Source organism: Oryzias melastigma, linkage group LG10, assembly GCF_002922805.2.
Source record: "Oryzias melastigma strain HK-1 linkage group LG10, ASM292280v2, whole genome shotgun sequence".
In the NCBI taxonomy this organism is placed as follows: domain Eukaryota; kingdom Metazoa; phylum Chordata; class Actinopteri; order Beloniformes; family Adrianichthyidae; genus Oryzias; species Oryzias melastigma.
This window is the reverse complement of record NC_050521.1, coordinates 3,558,259-3,581,855: the sequence shown is the minus strand read 5'-3', so window position 1 is coordinate 3,581,855 and position 23,597 is coordinate 3,558,259. Positions and strand designations below refer to the sequence as shown.

General features: G+C 45.4%; 1 protein-coding gene across 9 annotated transcripts in view; it reads right to left on the bottom strand.

Annotated features, from left to right (window-relative positions):
• Nucleotides 1–6,873: 6,873 nt before the first annotated feature.
• The window catches only part of rapgef2 (Rap guanine nucleotide exchange factor (GEF) 2), a gene marked incomplete at its 3' end in the record, with an annotated part of 95,125 nt that continues 78,401 nt past the window's right edge, over nt 6,874–23,597 (bottom strand). For 5 of the 9 annotated variants that reach the window (XM_024262567.2, XM_024262569.2, XM_024262573.2 and 2 more), the window contains 21 exon segments: nt 6,874–7,164; nt 9,284–9,801; nt 9,880–10,081; nt 12,145–12,294; nt 12,399–12,566; nt 12,774–12,997; nt 14,113–14,136; nt 14,433–14,556; nt 15,646–15,857; nt 15,953–16,336; nt 17,367–17,607; nt 17,794–17,808; nt 17,969–18,126; nt 18,243–18,519; nt 18,591–18,699; nt 20,323–20,526; nt 20,603–20,710; nt 20,800–20,964; nt 21,048–21,200; nt 22,448–22,606; nt 22,937–23,073. In XM_024262567.2, the coding sequence (XP_024118335.1) occupies nt 6,874–7,164; nt 9,284–9,801; nt 9,880–10,081; nt 12,145–12,294; nt 12,399–12,566; nt 12,774–12,997; nt 14,113–14,136; nt 14,433–14,556; nt 15,646–15,857; nt 15,953–16,336; nt 17,367–17,607; nt 17,794–17,808; nt 17,969–18,126; nt 18,243–18,519; nt 18,591–18,699; nt 20,323–20,526; nt 20,603–20,710; nt 20,800–20,964; nt 21,048–21,200; nt 22,448–22,606; nt 22,937–23,073 (4,023 nt within the window). 9 annotated transcript variants of the gene reach the window in all.

Genomic DNA, 23,597 nt, shown 5'->3' with positions numbered 1-23,597 from the left:
AAAAACTGACTCAAATTAAATTAGTCAAAAACAGTAGCCTGTTGCTAATATAGAAGCTAAACTCTAAATTAGCCTATAAAACCTCAGTAGAAAACAAATTAGCCAAAAACGTTAGCATGTTCCTAAAATGTTAGCTAAACTCAAAATTTTTGAAAATTACTATAAAAGATTGAAAAATAGACTATGAATGTATTTAAAGGCTTGTATCTAATCTACTTAAAATGCTTATGAAGCATTCACACAATTAGAGTAAATCAAACATAAACACTGGAGCTGTTGTGTCAAACGGTTAAAGGCTGCCAGCAGCGATTAGAGATATATTTTTGATCAACTTTCCTCCAACGTCTTCTGCTTCAGCAGGATCTGTCAGGATCAGAGGAAGCTCTTCTGCTAATGTGTTACGGTGTAGACTGGAGCCTGACCAGAGAGCAGCTCCTGCTCTCTATCTGCAAACGTCAGAGAAGATGAAAACACCTCCGTCTCTTTCCTCAGAGCTTACACTCATGTTGGAAGTTTTCTCTCCCAAATGTGTTAAATTCCTAGAACTGCTTTTAAATTTATTCAGGCTTTGAAGACGTGTACGAAATAAGGGAGAGAAGCAGCAAAGCTGTAGAGTTCCATGAAGTTAAAGAATTTTATTAAATTACAGCCTCACACACGTGTGGGGAAAAGAAACGCTCCAATCTTAATGAAGCACATGAAGTGTGAAATTCATTTTAGCCTGAACAAAGAGGAGGGAATGTGCTCTTCATCCCAACAGGCCCTCGACCTTCAGCCGCTGTTACCTGCTCGTCTGCAGCTTCTATTAATCTTTCTCTCACTTCTTGGACTCTGACAGCTTCTAAGTGAATTGTCTTTTCGGGGTGTCCAGCCCCGCCAGGCCCAGACACAGCCTGGTGAGTGCTTTGACATCTCCACTCTCCTCAGCCTCACTGTTGCTGCCTTCGTCCAATTTACCATGAAAAGAGTTCAGACAGTCTTATAATGTGACCCTCACTGCCCGACACTAGCAGCTCCCCACACGCAGGCAGCAGCTATCTACAGAGGCCTGCTGGCAGCCTGCTGCCCCCAGATAAGGACGCCCTCAGAGAGGGAGAGCCCCACCACATAGCATTCCATGGTAAAGAGCACCCCCTGGTGTCAGAGTGTGGACTCCCTCCAAGAATTAAACACAATTCAAGTCTGTTCAAACCTGTAAATCAAAATAAAAATACAGAATACTGGATTTAGTTATAAAAAAGCTTAGTGGACTGCATGGTGACACAGTGGTTAGTGCTCCTGCCTCACAGTGAGAAGGCCCTGCTTCAGAGGTCTGCAACCTTAAAGAGTCATTCAGGTCCATTTCTCAACAACCAAAACCCAGTGGGAGCCAAAAAGTCTTCACTCCCCCTTTAGAAAAATACGATTCTGATTTATATTTATATTTTTCCTAAAGACATGATACATTAAAAAAAAAAAACTTTTTTGTTTTTCTATTGGCATAAATAAAACATCAACACAAAGAGAAAATAGATTTTTTTAAATATATGAAATAGTTTATAAGTTTTGGCAGAACTTTGCATGATTTCCTTTCAAAATAAAAGAATAGTCAATGCATGTCAATGCAGCAAATGCACTATGAAGTGTAAAGTCTTCAATGATAAAAAATAAAAATAAAAAAAATGTTTATTTGAACGTTTCTGGTGAATTTCAGCCACAAATTCATAAATATAACCAACGAAAACTAAATCAGAGCTGATGAAGTGACCTCTACCATACATTAAAACCACTTTAAATCCTTGAATCTTTTCATAAATAGAAAACATGATTCTTAAACCAGTGGGTTATAACTTAACGTAGCTTTAATTCTGGTTACTAACAATAAAATGATTTTCTGTGACAAATGAAGCTCAAAATTAAACTGTGTCAGTATGATGTTGATAAACTACAAAGGATTGGTGGAGAATTACAGCTACCAGCTACAACTACAGATTATTCCACAGTGTCCCTAGGTTTGTGTGCAGGTGTGACTGTGTGCCCTGCGACCTGTCCAGGGTGTACCCCACCTTCGCCTAACAGTAGCAGGAAAAGGCTCCAGCAACCCTATGAGCCCAAAGGGGATGTGGCAGGTTAAGAAACTATGGAAAAAGGCTCAGTGTTTCTGAAAGAGAATGCAGGAGGATCTCCTTGCAAACAAAAACATGTTTCACTGTTTGAGAAAACAAACCAGCTGTAGTACTGGATTGTGCCAGTCATCACTGTGTTTTAGACTTGTTCAGGAGTCTGCAACCTGCAGCTCCGGAGCCACATGTGACTCTTTTACCCCTCCACTGTGGCTCTAAAAAATGTTTTAAAAAATGTTGAAAAGAACTGTATAGGAATAGTAAGTGAGTAGTAAAGTTTTAAAGAAAGTAAATTAACTTTATTCAATTCATTCACAAACAGTTGAAGGACGTTATGAATTCAACGAGGATCCTAACAACGGTAGCCGTAATTCTCCATCAATGCTTTGTAGTTTATCAATGTCATACTGACATATTTTAATTTTGAACTTAATTTATCACAGAAAATCAATTCATTGTTAGTAACCAGAATTAAAGCTACGTAAAGTTAAAGCTCACTGGATTATAAATAAGATCTTTATTTTTGAACAAATTCAAGGATTTAAAGTGTTCCTCATGGTTTTAAGATATGGTAGAGGTCACTTCATTAGCTCTGGTTGAGTTTTGTTGGTTTTATTTATGAATTTGTGGCTGAAATACACCAGAGACATTAAAATTAACTGTTTTTTTGTTGTCATTGATGACTTTCCACTTCCTACTGCATTTGCTGCATTGATATGATCCTGGTGAAGGCGTAGAACATTTTACAGCAGCCTTTTGGAAGTATTCACTCAGTTTTTGAAGCTGGTTCAGTTCATCCTTAAAGTCTCCACTCACAACATCCCATAACGACAACCCAGAAGAGTTTTTGTCAACATGTAGCTGATTCTTCAAGTCTACCAGTTCCTACAGCTGAAAAACATCTGCCCAGCATGATGCTACCACCCCCATGCTTGACTGAGGGAGGGGGTGTTTTCCAGGTGGTTTACGTCTGTGTCCCGTTTCCAGCTCTGAACCATCTTTTTAGATTTTTGGAGGGCTCCCCTCCCACAGTCAAAATGTGACCGTCAGGGTCCTAGTCATCCGCTGACAGAGTCTCTTCTTTTAGACTGCTTGCGTTTGAATTCTGGCAGATCTGAACTATTTATGGATGAGAGAAGTCTCAGAAACATTTCTGTCCCTTTCTCTGGGTTTGGGCCTTGAAGTGTTCCAGTGACATCATCTGTCCGTGGAGAACCTCAAATGGACTGCTGGGGGGGCCTCACATGTCCAAGAAGCTTCAGAAATGTCTGAAGAATGATCATCGTATTAATGAACATCTGAACCTTAAAGCCTGTGAGACTCATGCAGGTTCATAGGAATTTTGATAAGATTATAAATGTGTATTTTTCTGTTCAGTGTTTAGTTTGTGGGACTTTGAGGACAAAAATAATAAATGTATTCCACTTTATAACAAAGTAGAACTAAGGAAGAACACTGCTTTCAGAATGCTAAACAAATCTGAACATGTGATTGTGTGCGAGACCCTCGTCTTCAGGGATGTGTGCGACTCTGCATTGTGTGTGAGGCTGATGGAACCATGAAAGGCTGCAGACCACAGCGCGCTCTCCTGTTGACTTTAGATTCAACCAAACTGAGAGAAAGCTGAAGCTCTGAGCTGTTACAAGTTTCATGAAGAACTAAACAGAAGCTTTATGATCTTCAGCTTAAGCAGTAAAATGTCGATTTGTGTTCATTTTAATGAATTTAGTACAGCTTTTTTCAAAAATGGTAAAGTTGATCCAAACCAGAGGAAGCAGAGACTCTCCTGAAGGTTTGATGGCAGAAACTGCAAACAGGAGATCTGAGTGATGGAGGAGAGCAGACCTGGAGGAGAGTGAATGTTCTCCATACGAGTCTCACATTCCTGATCTTCCTGCAGAACGTTTTGCTCTGGTTTGATGGCACTGCAAACACAGCAGCAACACTCACTCTGGCTGAAGTCTCACAAACAGAATTTTATTTCTAAAACAGAAACCTGCAGCTCTCAAGATGAGACAAGAAAAGGAAATCAGGAAAAGACTGAAATGGGTCTTTTATTCATTCTGACACAGCGTGGTCACATAGAAAAGTCTGAGCGGAGAACCGGCCCAGTCCAGTCCATCCCTCCTTCCAACACTGACTGGTATCAGGACAAGAGAAGAAGTGCATTTAAACCCAGATCTTTCTGCAGTTTTATTGATCCCCAGCTTCATATAAACCGGATGTTGAGGCATAAACATATTACATTTGAACAAAAATATAACCAATATTTACAATTATTGTATTAAAAATACAAAACAACTGATACATACTCCACCACTTGTCTTTTTAAAAGACATACAGGTTAAAGTAGTACAAGAAAGAATAAAGAAAAGTCATCACGAGCTAAATGTACATTTCTTACTGACATCAAACGCAGCAGCAGCTCTACCCACTACACTTATCTATCTGTACTCTGATACTTTTTTGTGCAACTTTGATTTTTCAAACATGACGGGCCTGCTGACGCGCACATGACCCTCAGAGAGAATGATTCATGTCACCACGTATACAAACAAGTTATTAACAATCCGCTGCCAGTACAAAAGATGAGGGTCACAAAGGAAATGTTAGCGGGCCGTCCAGAACCGCCTTCATGGTTCTGCCCAGTCTGGATCAGAGGCTGATCAATGTGATCAGAACCTCTCAGGGCTGACAGAACTGAACTTCATCCATCACCTTCTCCACCGGAGTCGAGGAAAAAAAACGACCTCCAGTCGTTTGGACTGACGGGCCGATCGGGGGAAGGCGCGAGGAAGAGCGGCAGCCTCCTCTTCCTCTCAGTCTCAGAATGACAACAGAAGCAAAGGGAAGAATTGTGACTAAGGCATTTGACTCCACCAATGTCTGATTGAATACTGCTGGGGGGCGGCTCTGTGAACGACATGAAGACTGTCTTTATAAGGCGCTTGGACATTCACAGCACTCACATCTGTCAGGGGATGCTTTTATTATGAAGGGGCAGTCTGTACAGGAAGTGGTGGATGTCACGTGACCTCTGAAATGTGCGGCAGCCGGGCTGCTCCGAGGGGGGCTTTGATCGCTCCGTGTGCTTCTGATAGAACATGATGAGGGGTCTCCGTGGCGGGGGCCCTGCCGCCATGCTGAAAGTGCTTGGACTGGAACTGCATTGGTTCGCACGCGTGCACGAGAGGCCGGCGTGCGCACACCTGTGGATTCAGACGTGAGATAACACTGGATTTTAGGAACTCCTCAGTTCAGGCAGAGCCGGGCTGACCTAGAGTGCAGTCATTGAAACGGGGAGGGGGGACAGAGGAACGGAAGTGCAGATGAAGCAGGACACTTCTGCATTAACAGTTTGGGGCGCAGGTTAGAGGGTGGGGGGGTCCATTGGTGCAGAGACATCTGTGTGGTTGATGGTGAGGGGCGGGGTCGACACCAGCCCCCGCTGGGTTTGTGTTCCAGGCGCCTCTACGTGGTCTCTGGCCCTCTCCTCGGTTCTTCACAGTATTTTCAGCATGCAGGGTTCTCCAGCCCCCCATGATGCTTTAAGGCAGGGGGGGGACGAGTGGAGGAGGCAGGCACGTCTGTCCCTTCAAACCGGGTCACTTTAGACCAGCAGGACTTCAAGTTACTGCAGTTGGGGGGGCGGGGTCAGACCGCTGACACCTGCTCATCCTCTGTGGGGACAGACACAAAAGGGGAGGAGGGTTACAGGGGGGCAGAAATACAAAAGCTCCAAACAACATCATCCAGTTTCCCATCTGACTCCTCCCTATCAGAACCGTGAGGCCCGTTTCAGCCGCCAAAGACCAAACCTAACAGAGCTGGTCTACAGGAGAAGCGGATCTGGACTCTCTCTGCTTTACACACCTGCAGGTGCCTGACACTGTCATTATCATCATCATCACTAAATGTTTTAAACAGTCCCCCCTATTGGGACCAGCCAGTTTCAACATGACCTTCTCTTTTCTGTCCTTCACTGGAGCTTCACAGGTGAGGTCCTGAAGACCCACCTGCTCACTCCCTCATCAGGGAACCTCAACAACTTTACGTTAATCTCCCACGTGTGTCACTCCTCTCAGTCCAGCGTCCCTCACTCAGCCAGGACTCGGTTCTGTTCCAGAATGAAGTACATGAAACCTGAATCCTACAAGAATCTGCATCTCTGCAGGTGAAGAACACCTCCATCGACGCCAGGAGCTCCATGAAGAACCTTCAGCTTCACCGCATTTCACAGAGCTCTGCCTGGACCTGAACATCCAGAATCAACCCATTCATGAGGAGAATGCTTGTTTCCATGGAAACAGGTCTGTTCTCTCAAAAGTACAGACCATCAACGAGGTGATAAACCGCGGAAGGACAGAACACTTCTGTAAACAATAAATACACACTCTGTTTGTGAGTCCTCGTGCTCAGACTGCCGGAGCACGTGCACGTGCGTGCGCTCCGGCATGGACATCCCTCCAGCAGCAGCCTGAGGCAGATACTGCAGTGGAGGAGGTGAAGAAGAGGAGCAGGGTTGGCCCCCCTCCCGCCGTGAGTCATGCATGCGTTCCCCCCGACCTCTCATGTCACACGTCCACAGGTGTGGGTGAGGGGGGTGTAAGGGGTCGTTCTCTCATGCAGGTGTACTGGAGTGGGGGCAGACCTAATAAGTTGCTGTTTACCTGCCTGGTGCAGGGGGGTCTGCCAGCTAACCCCCCACCCTCTCATGGTCTGGGAGTCTCAGCTGTGTGTGCTGGCACCAGTTTGGCTGACAAGGACTCACCCTCCTCCTCCTCCTCGGGTTCCTGCTCCTCAGCCGGTGAGCATGTGCGCTGGGGGCCGGCCCCCCGGTGCTTGGAGCCCTGCTGAGCCTGGTGGGAGTCGGGGGACTGAGTGACCATGCGCGAGCGTTGCAGAGCTGTGGTGTAGTCAGGTGGGCGGCGGCCTGAGTGGGTGGCTGTGGATGTGGGGGCAGGCGGAGGAGGGTGCTGGCCCTCAGAGAGATCAGACATGGTCAGGGCGGTGTAGCCGGGGGGAGTTGGGGGAGGTTCCCGGTAACGGCCTTCCTTACGTGCTGGAACAGAGGAAAGAAAGGCTTTGACCTCAGAAAACTGTTTAAATGTCTGAACTAAACAACTCAAGTAGACTCGGTCGACTGACAAGGTCAAAGAGGGAAAATGAGGAATTCTCCCCCCAGGCTCACTCTGCACCCGGTGTGGATGCTGGAGCGGTCTAGCTACGGCACATGACTCACATTGGCTATGGATGGCTGCAGCCACAGGCTCTGCTGCCGACCTCACGAAACTCCAAACTCACGCGATAACCCCCCATTTATATAGGAGGTACAGTAATGCCCCCCTTATTTCTGGGGTTTAGGGACCAGAGACATCCACGAATACACCAAATCTGAGAATACAGAGCATCCCCCATATCTGTCTCACCCTCATGAAAGTGTCTTGAGCTGTTGGAGTCAAAAATGAACTTATGAATCCCCTTATATGAGGAGAAAAAAAAACTGCGAATACGTGAAACAGAGAATAAAGAAATGCGAATAAGGGAGGGGGACACTGTACTAGCACACACTCATTCTGCCATGATTTTGACATGAATTCACAAAACTTCGTCTTCATACATTGTGTAAGAACAGAACTTGTGTGAATACTTTTGTCTTCTGTATGATTAAATGTACATATGTGACTGTGTTACACGTTTCGTGTAACAAGTAGGGGAGACCGGGGTTGGTCGTCACAATGACATAATGCTTACAACACGCTGAAAACAGCGAGCATAGTTGAACATAGGTTTTATTTTGGAAAATATACCAGATGCACTTTACACTCGCTCACGATTTACGGTTTAGGTCGTTAATAGAGCCAACTTCACAAAAAGTCCTCCGGATTGGCTCGGGGAAAAAATTGAAGCCAATGATACTAATACGGAGCACCGGAGAGGTCGGACCGCAGAGGCCGGACCGCAGAGGCCAGACATGATTAGAGCTGCCACAATTAGTCAACTAATCGATGACTAATCGACTAATAAAATAGTTGACGACTAATTTAATAGTCGATTAGTCGTTACATTATATTATATGGAATCAGAGTGTAGTAAAGCTGAAAGCTATAATGACATTCTGCTAGCTTTTTGGGTTTTATTAAGGTTTTTAGGCTAATTTGGAGTTTAGCTAATATTTCAGCTACATGCTAGCTGTTTTGGCAAACTTAGGCTTTTTTTAAGTTTTTTGGGCTAATTTGGCATTTAACTAATATTTTAGCTGGTTATCAGCTTCAGCGATTTTAGCTATCAATTTCAGCATCTTCAGTTATCAGCACTAGAATCTTCAGCGTCCAAATTCAGCTAACAGCATTCACACTAGCATTATTGCAGGTAATGCTACATATTGTTGGGATTCCTCTCTGCTATGCTGTGGGTGGAGTGTTTGGTGGCCTCATCAATTACTCAGCTGCATCCAATCTCCTGCTTAGACTCCAGTATAAAAGCCCAGCTTCTGCTTCCACTTGCTGCCTGATTGTCTGTGCTCCTAGCCCAGTTAAACCAAGCCAGTCTGCACGTCAGCTCAAGCTCCAAGCTAGTCCGCTAAGCCAGTTCTGCTCCCTTCCACATCGGCTCAGCCCCAGTCTCGCCTCACTCCTGGACACGAAGACCTTCCAACAATAAACTGAAGCTTAAATCTCTTTGCCCGTGTCTGCTACGTTGATCCTCCAGTCTCGCTCTTCACCACAACACATATCTGGTTTTTAGTTAGTTTAAAGATGGTTAAGATGTGTGTGTTTTACATCCACTTTGTGCATAAACCAATTAGTTGACTAATCAGAAAAAATAATCTGTGATTTGTCGCCTATTAAAGTAATTTCTGGCAGCACTAGACGTGTTTGGATGCAGTCTGAGTCCCTCTCACACTTTTCAAGTTGCGCTCCCACTCCGGCGGCCGCATTAGAGTCAGAACGGATGCAGTGTGAGCCCGGGGTTAGGAGCAGTGGTTAGCAGTGAGAAGGGGCAGGCTTGGAGCCGGGACAGGTTTTGTGACCGCAAAAAGGATGTTAAGAAAATGGATGAATCGATAAATTGTTGCAATAAAACTCACAGAAAAGTGGTTTGTTTCTAACCACAACTGAATCACTGAAATGATCTTAACTGGTGTTAAATCCACATGTCCCTCCATAAGCTGCTCTTACCCCCCGCTGTGATGGGTGACGGAGTGGGCCGGCAGAGCTGCTTGGCCTCCTCGGAGCCCGTGGAGGTGATGCTGCTGGTCTCTGCGTCTGCGTTCACGTCCTTCCCGCCTCTCCTCTTGATGGTTCCTGTGTCTCCTTCTGAGTCCTCCCCCCAGTACGCCGCTGAGGATGACGAGGAGCTGACAGACGCCCAGCTCCCCCTGGTCTGTGCTGCCCACAGAGCAGCATGACCCCCTAAGCCCCCTAAAACCTCAGGTCCTGGTGGAAGTCCTCCAATGCCACCCCCACTGCTACCTCCACCCAAAATGAGAGTCTCCCAGCTGCGCCCTTGCTGCATGGTCTGGATGTTGTCATGGGAGCCGGAGGAACAGGAAGTCCAGGAGCCGCGGCCGCTGTCTGCAGCATCAAGAGAGACGCGGTCCCCTTGGTCCTGGGTCAGTTCCTCTGAGCTGGGGGAGGACAGCACGGTGGGGCAGCCGGCGTAGATGCCCCGACAGTCCTGCATGGACGAGTACGACCTGACACAAGGCAGAGGAAGGCTGAGCTCAGACCCCGTCAGGTGAAGGACAGATGAGCGCAGGACTCGGAGTTCTCACCCCAGGCTGTACTGGTCAGCGTCAGTGGTGGCTCTCCGTTCCATCCGAGGACCGCCGGCGTGGAACTCCCCCCCTCCCCCGGAGTGCCGCAGCCTCCTCTCCTCCTGAGTCATGTCGAAGGAGGAGTTACTGACCAGACTGGAGCGGGATGAGATCTCACTGTGTCCAGAGTCTGAGTAGGCGTCTCCTATCCGGCCGTAGCCTGCGGAGAAAGAGGAGAGCCTTCAGAACCAACAGAAGCCGATGCAGACAGGACGGGAACGCCAGGAAACAGCTGAGGTTCATGGGTAATAGTTCTGCACGTGAGCTGTGTGCTTTCTCTTTACCTGGTTGATCTCACCTGTTTCAGCATTCATCACCTACTGGCCCACAGTCATTCTCCTCTGATCGTTCACATTATCATTATTATGTTATGTCAATATTATGTTAATGTTTATTTCTGCCTTCAGAACCGACTATGTAGTTCACTTTCAGCTTATCCCTTTCGGGGTCCCCACAGCGTAACAGCACCCACCGTTTCGCATCAGTGATTTGGCAGAGTTTTTTTTACGCCGGATGCCCTTCCTGACACAACCCTGTACTTGAGGGGCACAGGGACCCAGTTAGGCAGCAGCGTCAAGGGTCTTGGCTAAGGACCCAATCTGGGTGGGGATCAGTGGACAACCCTGGGAATCGAACCCAGGACTCCTGAGTGCCAGCCCTTCACCTAGCCCACTGAGCCACCCAGCCGCCTTCAGAACCGACTATAATGGTGCCAAAGTTTTCAGTATTCTTTCAAGGATACTACAGTTACTTTAACCCTTAAACTCTCCAACCAAGACAAAATCTCTACAAAAAAACTATTGCTTTCATTATTAACTGTTCTGTTGGTAATATCCTATCACTATTATAATTATCTTTTGAATTAGTAATGGTATTGATAAGTATTTATTTCGTATATTTGTTCCCTTCTTATACATGAGTCTACTGTGACTGCACCTCAGTTCACTGTCAAAAATCTTCTCTTACTCTGTATTTTGTATGTTTTTTTAATTGTTGATCTAAAATCCAGAATCTTTCCTCTGGTGTCTGTCGAACCCACATTACACTGTTCAGTCAGAAGAAGCTGCACCTTATTTCAGCTTTAGGCTTGTGTGACATGTTGCAGTTAGGGCTGACGGATAAAACAATAACAATATGTATCGCGATAGAACTTTTTCTCGATAAAGGACTGAGTCTATGGCGATAGACTTTTATTTTGAAGGGTCAGAAATTGACACTCTGCAGTTGCGAGCATTTTCTCCTCTTTGGCGAATAAAAGTTGGAGAGTTAGTCGTCGCGTGGTGAGTAAATATGAGCATATAATTATTTATATTAATTAGCTCTCATTTTGGTAAATTTTTTGGACCTCTCCACTTCCTTGTTCTGTGTAAAATGTAAACAGACAGACGCTGGACACCACACCCCCGCGGTCACTTCCATCTTCTCCGTGTAACGCTTCGTTTCGGGTGATGAAGCTGCAAAACATTTGATGATTTTTTACGGGATCCAGTCAGAACTGGAAGACAAACCAGCTGGACTTAAGGCAGCAACCAAAAGTTTAATAAAAAGTGTTGATTTGGTGCCCGTAGTGTAGAATTATCATGAAGCTAATGCTAAAGCTAAGCTAAACAGCTGTTACGTGCGTACCCTGTATGTAAACACGGACCAGTTTAGAGTCAGACAATATTTTCACTGACCAGACTAAATACTGATAAATACAAGAAAATGTATTCGTATGACATTAAATAAAATAAATAAATTAAAAAAACAATAGAAAAAACTTTTTTTTTAAATATAATGACAGAATTTAATCTAGTGGTTTAGGTTAGTGGTCTATTTTATGTATGTTCTCTTTGGAAACTAGTAAGCTTTTGCATGCATTTTCAGCATAGTTATTTAAAAAACTAGTTGCATGATTTTCAGTGCATCTGTTCTGTAAAAGTATGACAGGAAATGAATAATTAAATGTAAGCAAACTGCTGATGATCAGATTTCTCTTTTGATCTACAGGATGTTCAAATTTGACAAATCTAGTTATTTTGTTGATATCATTATTGCACAATATGGAAAAAACCTATATTGAGATATAAAAAAATTCCATAGTGCCCAGCTCTAGTGACAGTCATTGAAGGGAGGAGACAAAGCCATGCAAGGCTGCAGCCACCAGGGGGCGCCAGCGGCATACCGTGGCAAAGCCAAGTCTTTTCCTGCATCTTTGGAGGGGTTGTGAGATTATTGGCTTACCCTTCTTGGGTGAGCTTTGTGGGGAGGTGGGGGGGGAGGAGAGCTGGGAGGAAGCGTTGGACACTGTGTCCTCCGGGGGCTTGCGGTGCCGCTCGCTTCCCTCCTCGGACAGAGACAGGATCTTCTTCAGGGACTGGGGTGAACTGGTGCCTGTGGACACCAAAACATGAGATGAATTAGCATGGGGGGTCCTGAGATAGAATCTGTGGGGCAGAGATGTTACAGAGGAGCTTTGGGGGGGCTCTTCCTCTCACCAAACGGTGGCAGATCCTTGACCGGCACTCTCTTTCGGGAGGGGTGCAGGGCCACAGCGGGGACCTGCAGAGCCTGGTTCCCTTTGGCCAGCTGGCCTCTTTGCTGGCTCGCAGCTCTGGACACCACCGGAGAAGTGTCTGGTCGCTTCCCGCCGGTATTCTTGGGCACTGAGCATTTTCAAAAGAAATAAAAACAAATGATAAATCTTTCTGTTCTGCAGTTTAAAGAATGGGATGACCTGCGTGTCAGAGGGTCTGCAGTATGACAAACTGTTGACTCTTTCTGAGCATCAGGCTCCCTCATAACCGTATCATTGACTTCAGCACTCTCCAGGCCTCAGAGAGCTGGCGGGTAAATGTTTGTGTGACCCTCACGTGTGCTGATGGAGGCTTCACACTGCAGCGACAGCGTCTGCAGACTCTCCTCGTTGGTTTCTAGGCTCAGGTTGGACAGGTACTGCTTGACCTTCCGGGCCATCTGCGCGTCCTCGTAAAGCTTTTTGGCGTTCAGGAAGGAACTGCGCCGCACCCGCTTCTTATGGCCGCCCGTTTGATTGACGTCCAGCACCGCCGCGTTGGCACTGCCCTGACTGAGAGACCTGGTGTAGGCACATGAACGGCAGCGCCAGGAAAAGAAGAGGACAGGCATGTACTTAATAAACGCACTGCTGTAAACACTGGGGGGAGTGGGGGGGGTGTCAGACTGAGACATGCAAGTATTTCTACTCATTCCACACATTCCAGAAGCAGAGGGAGGAGGGCTGGTCCAATAGCAGAGGAGCAGGGGGCGTGCTAAATTCAGTTTACATTTCTGTGGCCTGACTCAGTCATCAGAGTTTAAAGTTAAGTAACATGTGGTTTCAGGACTGATGTGGGGACAGTTTCAGCTAAAAATACCCCTGTATTCATTATTATGTCATTCAGACATATCATTACATCAATCTTGGTTTTAATCTGCTGCATAATGAGAGGAATGGTTGTAAAAAACATGAATTTTTTATGTGAAAGTTCGGAGCAGAAACGATGTTCCTGATTCAGGTAACCGTTAACGTGCCTCCATGAGCTCCCCATTACAGCACGGGGGGGCAAACTCAATCACACGAGGGGGCAAAATCCAAAACACACCTTAGGCCATGGGCCGAACAGGATCAACATTTATTGAACACTCTAAAACTACATTTTTAAAACTTTAACTTTTTAACATAATTCTGAATAATAAAAAGGCAGGAATATTATTCCAGAATAAATCAACTTAAACCTTAAATAACTTTCAATATTTTACTGTCAGTAAAAATATATTTTGTCAAAATTATACAAGTTAGAAGTGGGCGCAAGATAACATCGGAATATTAATAAAAATGAAATAAAATGATGTGGAGGGCCGGATAGAATTATCACCCAGGCCTTGACTTCGACACGTGTGCATTACAGGTTTTCCACTTGACCACAAGAATGTAAAGCAGGAATAAATAATGTTTTTCTGACAGGCAGACTAGAGCTGGAAGACGGGTGAAGGTCTGAAGGAGGCTGCATGCTCCGACACCTGTGTGTGTGTGTGTGTGTGTGTGTGTGTGTGGGGGGGCTTTGATTGGTCATGTTCGGGTTAGTGACAGGCAGGTTAGTAGAACAGGTCAACTCAAACTGGTAAAGAACAAGGAGGCGTCAGGAGAGCAGGAGGGACGTTCTGCAGCAGTGCAAAGTGTCACCTACTTACCCTAAACTTCTCCATTTCTTCTTCCTAAAGGGTGGGTGCCATGGACAAAGAAGCGTGGAGGGAGGGGGGTCAAAGGGTGTATGAGCAGAAAGAAAAGAGAGTAGACACAGCTTAGGACAGAAAAGACCACCAAGATCACCAAAGAGAACCAATTTCACCAAAGAACCACGTGAAAATCAGCAGAAGGGGATCAAACAGTGACACTACGGAGCAGACATCACTGGACGAGCAGACGCTCCTGCAGGAGGGGAACCGTTCTGGAGGTTGACAAGGAGGGGGTGCAGAATCGGCTGACCCCACACAGCGGGCCGCTTCCTCACCTGGTCCGGAACATGAGCGCCGGGTCCATGTTGACAGAAGCCATCCGACCCACATGGCGGATTTCTTTGGCAATCATCCTCAGCTTCTCAAAGTTCACCAGGCCGTCCACTTTGGAGTCATTTCCTGTTGGATCGAGACGGAGATGCAAACATCAAACTGCAGCATGAAGCTCCGATATGATCAGCTGAAAGTAAAAGCAGCTTCACCCAGATCCACTCTGATTACTTGACCTTGTTCTGCAAAAATGTGACTTTAGGTCTGAAGATCAGGTGAGACAGTTTTAGTAAAGCAACGATAGAGGCTTTAGACCACATGTCATGTGTCAAGGCCCGGGGGCCGGATCCGGCCCTCTGGGTAATTCTATTGGCCCTCCATATCATTTTATTTTACTGTTATTAATCGTCTGATGCTATCTTGTGTTTATTTCTAACTTGTATAATTTTGGCAAAATATATTCTCATTTAGAGTAAAATGTTGAAAGTTATTAAAGGTTTAAGCTGATTTATTCTGGAATAATATTCCTGCCTTTTTATTATTCAGAATTATATTAATAAGCTGCAGTTTTAAGGTTTAAAAAATTGTCATTCTGCTAGCTTTTTGGACTATTTTGGCATTTAGTAAGATTTTTTAGGCTGTTTTGGAGCTTATCGAATATTTCAGATACATGCTAGCTATTTTGGCTAATTTAGGCTTTTTAAAAATGTTTTTAGGCTATTATGGAGTTAGGCCAATATTTAATAACATCTATAATCTAATATTTACATGTTAGCTGTTTTGGCTAATTTGGGATTTTTTCAGTTTTTTAGGCTATTTTGAAGTTGAGCTATTTTTCAGCTAAATACTAGCTGTTTTTTTGTTGTTTTTTAGGCTAATTTAGCGTTTAGCTAATATTTTAACTGGTTATCGGCTTCAGCATTTTCAGCTATCAGCTTCTGTTATTTTAACAATCAGCTTCAGTGTTTTTCAGCTATCAGCACTAACATGTTAAGCGTCCAAATTCTGTTTACAGCATTCACACTAGCATTATTGCAGGTAATGCTAAATATCTAGTTCATAATTATGTTAAATAGCTACGGTTTCAAAGTTTAAAAATGCAGTTTTAGAGTGGTCAATAAATCTTTGTAACCGTTAAAAAACAGAAGCATGCATTTTGAACAGCATGGCTGTGAACGCTGCTCCGTCAGCACGCTTCAAGCTCAGTTTGTTTTGTACCTTCGTGCAGGAAGGTCAGATCCTTCTTGATGACTGGAAACAGAGGGATGATCGGTGGCTGGAGGTTCTGGTTGTTCAGAACGTTCCGGTACTTTGCCATATTCCTAGACGGGTCAAAGAGGTCCTGCAGGTCCCCAAACAGCTTCTCATACTTGCTGGGTAACTTCTCCCATGTTCCCCTCAGTCTGGACACTGGAGCTAAGTTCAGGCCGCTGTGAGGAGAGGGCAGACGGCAGGCTGACTGACATGTTTTCCCAGTTACGGTTGAAGAGAACAAAAGAGAAGGAGGCGAGGCCGGCAGACTCACCTGATGATGGCAAACATGGAGCTGAAGTTCTTACACTCTCGGCAGTGTAGGGCAATCTTGATGAAATGCTTGATGATCTTCATCCGCTTGAGCTGGTTGGGCTCCCGCGTCACCTCTGTGGCCACCCAGAAGGTCTCGTGGTTGATGGCTTCCTCGAAGCGCTTCAGGCTGGCAGAGCCCGTCTTCGAGCGCCGCTTGAACAGGTCGTCGATGTACTCTGTGGGCTCGATGGCGCAGAACAACTCGAAAGCTCGCATGGAGAGCTGCGTGGCCACCTCCACAGTGCTGAGCTGCAGCAGGGAGATCTGGCCTTCTCGTAGGAGGTCCTGGGCGTCCTCGTCCGAGCATAGCGTCTCCGTCTCCATGTTGCTCTTCAGGTAGTATCTGAGGGAGGAGGAGGTACAACAGAAGTTTGGGTAGTTTCAGAATCCACTACATGTGGTTGAAGTTTAATCTGCAGGTAAGGGTAATTTTGAGCAGTGATGTGCTGGTTTATGGAGAGAAGATAGACTCACTCTGATTTGTGCGTGCCTGATTCTTGATTTGTGCATAATTAAATTGGGTCCTGAGTTCCAATCTCGTGCCAGTGATTCATCTGTCCACTGGTTTGACAGTATAAATCCTTGAAATTAGGATTTGTGCGTATGTAATTCTTGATTTGTAACTAATATATAAAAATATTACAAAGTACAAAAAAATACAATTTACACATGCACAAATTACAAAAGATTGAAATTAATTACAAGCACAAATCTTTAAAAAATTACGCACAAATGGCTTGTTACACACAGAAAACTCACAAAGACTCTTCACGTCTCAGAGATTCATCTGTGAGTGATGCATTTAAATGCTGGTAGGATGATGGGTCATCAGTTTTCTCATCAGCTGTTTTAAACTTGGATTGCGAATTTTATCTGGTGAAACTTGAAATTTTCTCTTTCTTAAACAGATATGCCCAATAACTAATATAAAAAAGCCCAAACAAGCATTTTTTAAACATTTGTCTCCTTAAAAATTAAAATATTTCCCGGAATTGATTGCTTCCTCTCTCTTTTTTGAATTTCGTAATTTTTGCACTTATGCACATAATGTATTTTATGAGTTACATAAGGGATCATATCTGACGAAGTGTTCATTATGAGAAATTAATGGACGACGCGGAGGCCTGAACCGTCCAAAGTGTGGTCACTTCTCATAATGCACACTTGGAAGGGCATTATTCCACTTATACCATGGTCAAACGAAATACATATTCAATTCATATTTTGTACTTTATTCTTGTTATTTCCTCCCCTTTTTAACCCACACCCAGCAGCCAATCAGAATTGAGCATTTACCACGACCACGGTATAAAAATCAAAGCACAAATGGGGGTGATACTTATTTCACTCCATACTGGTTCAGGTGGGATTACCTGCCGCTCAGTTGAATCCTGTCAGCCAGTTTTGAGAGCTGGTCAGGTAAGCGGCGCTGCTTGATGACTCCCTCCGGAGTGACGGACACCTCACACAGCGAGTACGCCTCCGGGGCTGCAGTCAGAGCGAACTCCCTGATGGCCTGGACCACCACCTCCTTAGCCGTGGTGTCCTTTCCAATCATGATGTACCGCGACTGCTGGTCTGCCTTGAAAACCCGAAGCACTTGGTCTGACATGTCTGCGGGGGGGACATGCTGTTAGCACAGACGCTGGACAACAACTGTTCACATTGGATTAAGAACACCCCACACCACTGAACTCCATGCTTAACCCTCTAATTCAAAGCACCCCCAAGCTTCCCAAAGCTCCACCCTGCAGGCTGCATGAGAGCTGCGAGCACACAGCACCAACACAAAGTACTCACTCAGAAGGACCGGTACTGAAACAGAGCATGAGGAACACGGGTCAGGGTTTCTGTTCCCCTCCACATTTTCTCTACTCAAATTTGAACAGCATCCCTTCCTATGCAGCTCTATCTGATCAGCTGCACCCTCCCCTCATCTCAGAGGTTTGCCCCCCACACAGCAGATGAAACCCACCAGGCTGGTTGTTGAAGTCCAGGATGCGGTGGTGTGACTGCAGGAGGTCTGGGTTGGAGGACGACAGGTTTCCACTGACCGGCAGCGCGGGAGGGATCTGTTTGGACTGCTTCATCCCCAATATGCTGTCATCCTGTGATTGGCCGACGCAAACGTCGCTATGGAAACAGGAGGAGAGGCATTAAAGAGCAGTTCTGCTAACAGGAGGCAGACGGCGATGTCTGCATGTGAAGTCAATGAGCAGGAGCTGTGAGGATGGCAGCTTGAGATTTACTTGTATGGTTTGGGGGGCAGGATGCTGGTGAGCGTCTTGTCAAAGATCTTCTTTAACTTGTTGCGTCCTCCGACCGTGTTAGCTTTGGCCTTCTTGCTGGCTTTCTCCAGCCCCATCACCTGCTCCACGTCCACCGCCAGGTCTGGGATGGAGTGGCGGCTGGCCTTCTTGATATCTCCGATCTTTGGCTGGTGGGGAGCCCCGTTCTTCCTGTCGTGGTCGTCCTCCACGTCCGTGTCGTGGTCGTGCTCAGGTCGCGTTAGCAGCTCCTTAAACACTGAACAGCAACAGTGAGGTCAGCAGACGAGTCTAAAACCCCAAAACCTGATGGAGGATGGAAAACTTTACCTAAAAGATTTGTCTTCACAGTTATGGACAAGTGGGTGTTGTTCTTTAGAATCTCACTGGCTTTGCTGAGCTGGACATTTTCAAAATTCTGTCCATTGACCTCCAAGATCTGAAGAAGGAAGACAGATCCGACCGTCAGCTGGTTTTGAAGGTCGTGGCTGATGCTGGCGAGCAGGAGGTGGTTTACACTCACAAACAAACGGACTAAACCACAGAGCTGTTTGGCGTTCTCCAACAAACAGATCAGAACAGGTCAAAAATGAAACTCGTCTTGTCTGACACAAAAACTGCTGACAATATTTATGCTGGAGCCTGTATCACTGAGGATATCCTAAACCAGAATATGTTAAAGAACAAAAACAGTTATAGATACTGAGAGACGTGTTAACACGTTTTTGAAGTCTGTGGAAACAGAGTCTTTAGTCAGCTGCAGTTTGTGTAATGATGGGAACCAAAACCCACAACGGCCAAAAGCTGCAGCGTCCATCAGGATGAACATTCTCACGGTGTCTGACTCCGTCCTGTCTTCATGATCGGACACAGGAGACAGTTGATCTGGACTTAAGTTCTTATGAGTACGTCTCATTTACAGCACGTGTCAAAGTCAAGGCCCGGGGGCCGGATCCGGCCCTCCAGGTAATTCTATCCGGCCCTCCAGATCATTTTATGTTATTGTTATTAATGTCCCGATGTTATCTTGCGCTTATTTTTAACTTTGTAAAAATTTGACCAAATATATTTTTATGGAGAGTAAAATATTAAAAGTTATTTAAGGTTTAAGTTGATTTATGCTGCAATAATATTCCTGTCTTTTTATTATTCATAATTACCGGTATGTTAAAATTTTAAAATTTTAAAAATTGGCATTCTGATAGCTTTTTTGGACTATTTTGGCATCTTCTAAGATTTTTTTTGGCCATTATGAAGTTTAGCAAATATTTCAGCTACACGCTAGCTGTTTTGGCTAATTTCGTTTTTTTCCGCTTAAATTTAAAAAAATGTAGTTTTAGAGTGTTCAATACATGCTTCTCCTGATCGGCCCGCGACATAAGGTGTTCTGGATTTTGGCCCCAAGTGCGATTGAGTTTGACACCTCTGATTTACAGGCTCAGATGTTGGTAAATTATTGGACAAGGATCAACAAACTTTGCTCCATACAGTTAGTTTTCTTCAGTGAAGAAGATAAGTCTGCTGCCTCAGATGTGTCACACCTGATGACCTCTACACACAAAAGCAAACACAGCCTTATGGCAACAGGGACTAACTTAAGAGGCTGTTTCATACAGAAACTTCATGACACGTCAACCATCAGCTGTTCAGATCAGCTCAGAGAGACAAATGGATCCTGCATGGCTTCACGACTGGATTTAAGAGTCCAGAGGATGATGACAGGCTCAGCGTTAAAAACTTCCCCTGAAGACGTCAGCTGGTCGGATTCCTCCTGGAGAAACAGCTGCAGGGAAACTTTGGAATCCACAGAGCTTAACTCATATCCCAACAACCAAACTGCTTTAGGGATTAGGAGACTTTCCTTAAAGCCGAGCAGTGTGGAAAACGGCTGAGAAGTTGACATGATCGCTTCTGTAAGTTCAGCTTCTGACTCCACAAAACAACATTAGAGCTAAACGATAAACAGATTGAAGATTTCAACCACCAGAGAAAGGACAGAAGAGGAATTATCAGGACAACTCACTCCAAATATCTCAGAGTTAAACCTGGTGAGGACTCGTACCTGATCTCCACGTTTAAGGCCAACTTCTGCTGCCTTACTCCCCGGCTCCACAGCATCAATGAAGATGCGGGAACCTTTCTCCTGCCCTCCGAGGAGGCTGAACCCGAGAGGAGAGTCCCTGGACGGCTTGGTCAGTGTCACCAGCCGCGGCTTGGCTTTAGCAGCACATGCTATGTTTAACAGTCGGAGGTGTCCACACATTTTCTGAGAGAAGAACACAGATGGAGCGTCAGTCTCTCAGGCCTGCTGGAAGGTAAACCATCACAGGTTGGACTCTTACTTCTTTCTCCAGCATGTTTTCAAACTCCTCCAAAAAGCGGGTCATGGCGGGGTCGCCCTCAAAGTCGTTGAAGTGATTGTTCACCCACAGCAAAACTACCCGAGTAACCTGGAAACAACACAGGAGCTCAGGTGAGGAAGCCCCCAGGGGAAGGTGGATGTGGTTCAGCAGGTGTCAGTCAGAGCCCCCTCCCACACCTTGTCCCTGAGACTGGGGTCATGAAACCACTCCAGGAGCTTCTTGCCCACGACCATGGGGCTGGAGAGGAAGGTCCTGTAGGTCAGCAGGAAGTCTTCGATGTAGGTGGGGTCCACCACTGAATGCTCCTCCACCAGGTGCATGGTGAGGCGTTCAGGTGTGCCCTGAGCGGGACAGACAGGAGTGGATGAAACAGTCCTTCATGCAGCAGGACGGGCCAGTGAATGTCTCGCAGTTGATCTGTCACCTTGATGACGATGTGACCCTTCCTGGTGCCGGTGCGGTCCAGTTCCCGGTGCTCCTTCACCATAACGATCTCTCCTTCTTCCTCAACCTTCTGCATGTTCTTCTCTACCTGGTTGAGGATGCAGCAGTAGTCCTGCTGGGCTATGCACACAAACTGAGAACACAGACAGAAGAGTCAGACCAATAAACCTTCAGAAAACACCAGAGCTCATTAGATCTACATTCACAGAGATGACATCAGGAACCATAAAAAGTCTTTAGCAGTCCTGTGGCTGCAGTCATGACACAGCAGAAATGTCTGCCATCTGCACTAGCTCTTAGCTTAAAGCATTGATGTTATGAAGCATGAGCGTGGGACACATTTGTGCAACATTTCACAATGATAAAATGGGATCACTATGCGGGGACCTCAGCCAGCTGACCAAAACGAGGACAGGTAAGCTCTATGCTCCTTCCTCTAACACATTCAAAAACAAGTGTGGATGCTGAAATCTTCTGAATATAACTGTCTCCTAAAAAACATCTTCCAGGGCAGATCCTTGAGAGTGCAGCTACATGTCTGTGTTGTTCTGAAAACGAGTTGATTAGTGATAAGATACAAAGTATGCATGTAAATACAGACACTAGAAAAAACAGAATGTTTTTGTATCCTTCCCTGAGTTGGTTTTTACACATCCTATTACCACTAAGGGCTTTTTTCCCATCACATGTGAAGGACAACAAATCAACATTGTATTTATTGTTTGCAGGGATTTTGAAAATTATTTTATTTAACCACCAGTCCTGTTTTAACCCTGTGTGCCTCAGTTTTCCAACTATCCCCTCGTCTTTAGGGAGGTGATGATGTTTCTGTTCCAGATGAGGGCGTTGTACTTGTTGGTTGCATGTGAAGCCAGATGCCAGCAACAACACAAACTCATTAAAAAAAAAAAGTACAAACAAGAACAAAAAAAAGTGAAGCAGTTCGAGTGCAAAAGCTTAACGTCTTCATCAGGTTCTCACCTTTATAATCTATCTCAGTAAAATTTGACCTTTGACCCGACACCATCCATCAAACCCATTTTGACAGATGCCCCGCCCCTCAAGATGACGTAACAATTTCACATCAATGTTATATATGAAGGACATATAGGGTCAAAGGTCACCAGTCACAGACTGAAAGCATATTCCCGATCTGTCTAATGAGGTCGGCATCTGAAACAAGGAACTAAGTTTTGGTCTCACTGACTCAAATATAAAAAAGTGATTTTTTTGGTGTTGAACACTCACAACTTTGTTCAACTTAATATAAATTCACGACTAATTTACAATTAAATTAGTCGTCGACTATTTTACTTGGAAAAGTTTAGATTTAGTCGTCGATTATTGGACCAATCGTGGCAGCTCCACTCAGCACCTCACCTGGCAGTCGTCCACCTTGGTCTTCATGACACCTTTCATGTACTCCTTCTCCATGGTGGGGGACACCCCGAAGCTGTTGCCCATACACAGGACTTCAGTTCGGCTGTCGGGGTACGTCACCTCCACTGAACCGTTGAGGATCACCGACCACGAGTCCAGCTGGAGACATGAGACAGGGATTAAACGCAGACCGCACAGCCCTGCTAGAGTCTTAGAGCTTTCCCTCAAACTAAAGTCATGAATCGGGAAGATTCATGGATCTTTCTTGAGCGCTGAGTGAATCTGAATCCTCCACCAGCATCCCAAAGACGAACTGCGTCTTTGAAAAAAGGTCTGGCGTGGCTGCAGACGCCTTGAGGGTCCGCAGAGCCCCCACAATGAGGCATGTCAAGCATTCAGATTTAATAGAGCAGAAAAAAAACAGGAAATGGAGGAAAAGCTTGATGGTGTGAAGAGGTGAAGATCAGCTTGTGAAGAGGACAAACTCACCTCCTCCCCATCGTTGAGAACGATGGTGCCGGCACGCTCCACCACAGCAAAGACCATGACGGCGCAGAGTTGCTTCCTCACTGACATGGTCATGTTAGCAAACGCTGGCAGCTGATGCATGAACTCCAGTAATTGCTCTAAAGGACAAAGGAGAGGCAGCGGAGGCATTTAAGGAAAACCAACAAACACTCAGAGTCTAGACACTGGGGGGAGGGGGTAAATGCTCCTCCAGCATGTTGGCTGGAAGCCCGTTGCAGAAATGAATCAGTGCACCGAGGTTATGGAGCCAAGTGCAGAATCATGCTGGGGAGAGGAAGGCGAAGCTTCATCTCCAGTTTGTGGATGTGAACTGTGAGGAATCACAGACATCACTCTGACGTCTGTGAGGCTGACTCAGCAGGAGAGGCGTCCCAACATGCATCAACACAGCAAAAACATGGACATGTTTAGAAGTTCCACATCTCTGTAGTGTTAAATGATAAAGGGAGTGCGTTTACATCATAGATGGGAGTTTTCAGATTTTTGCAAGAATCAGATTTCACCTTCATCCATGAACAGGAAAGCTGACAATAACAAATCAGATTTCTCTCATAGTTTCTGTGGATGCAGTCATGCTTTTTAAAAAGCCACTCCAATGGAATTTCAACTTTATTTACATGGA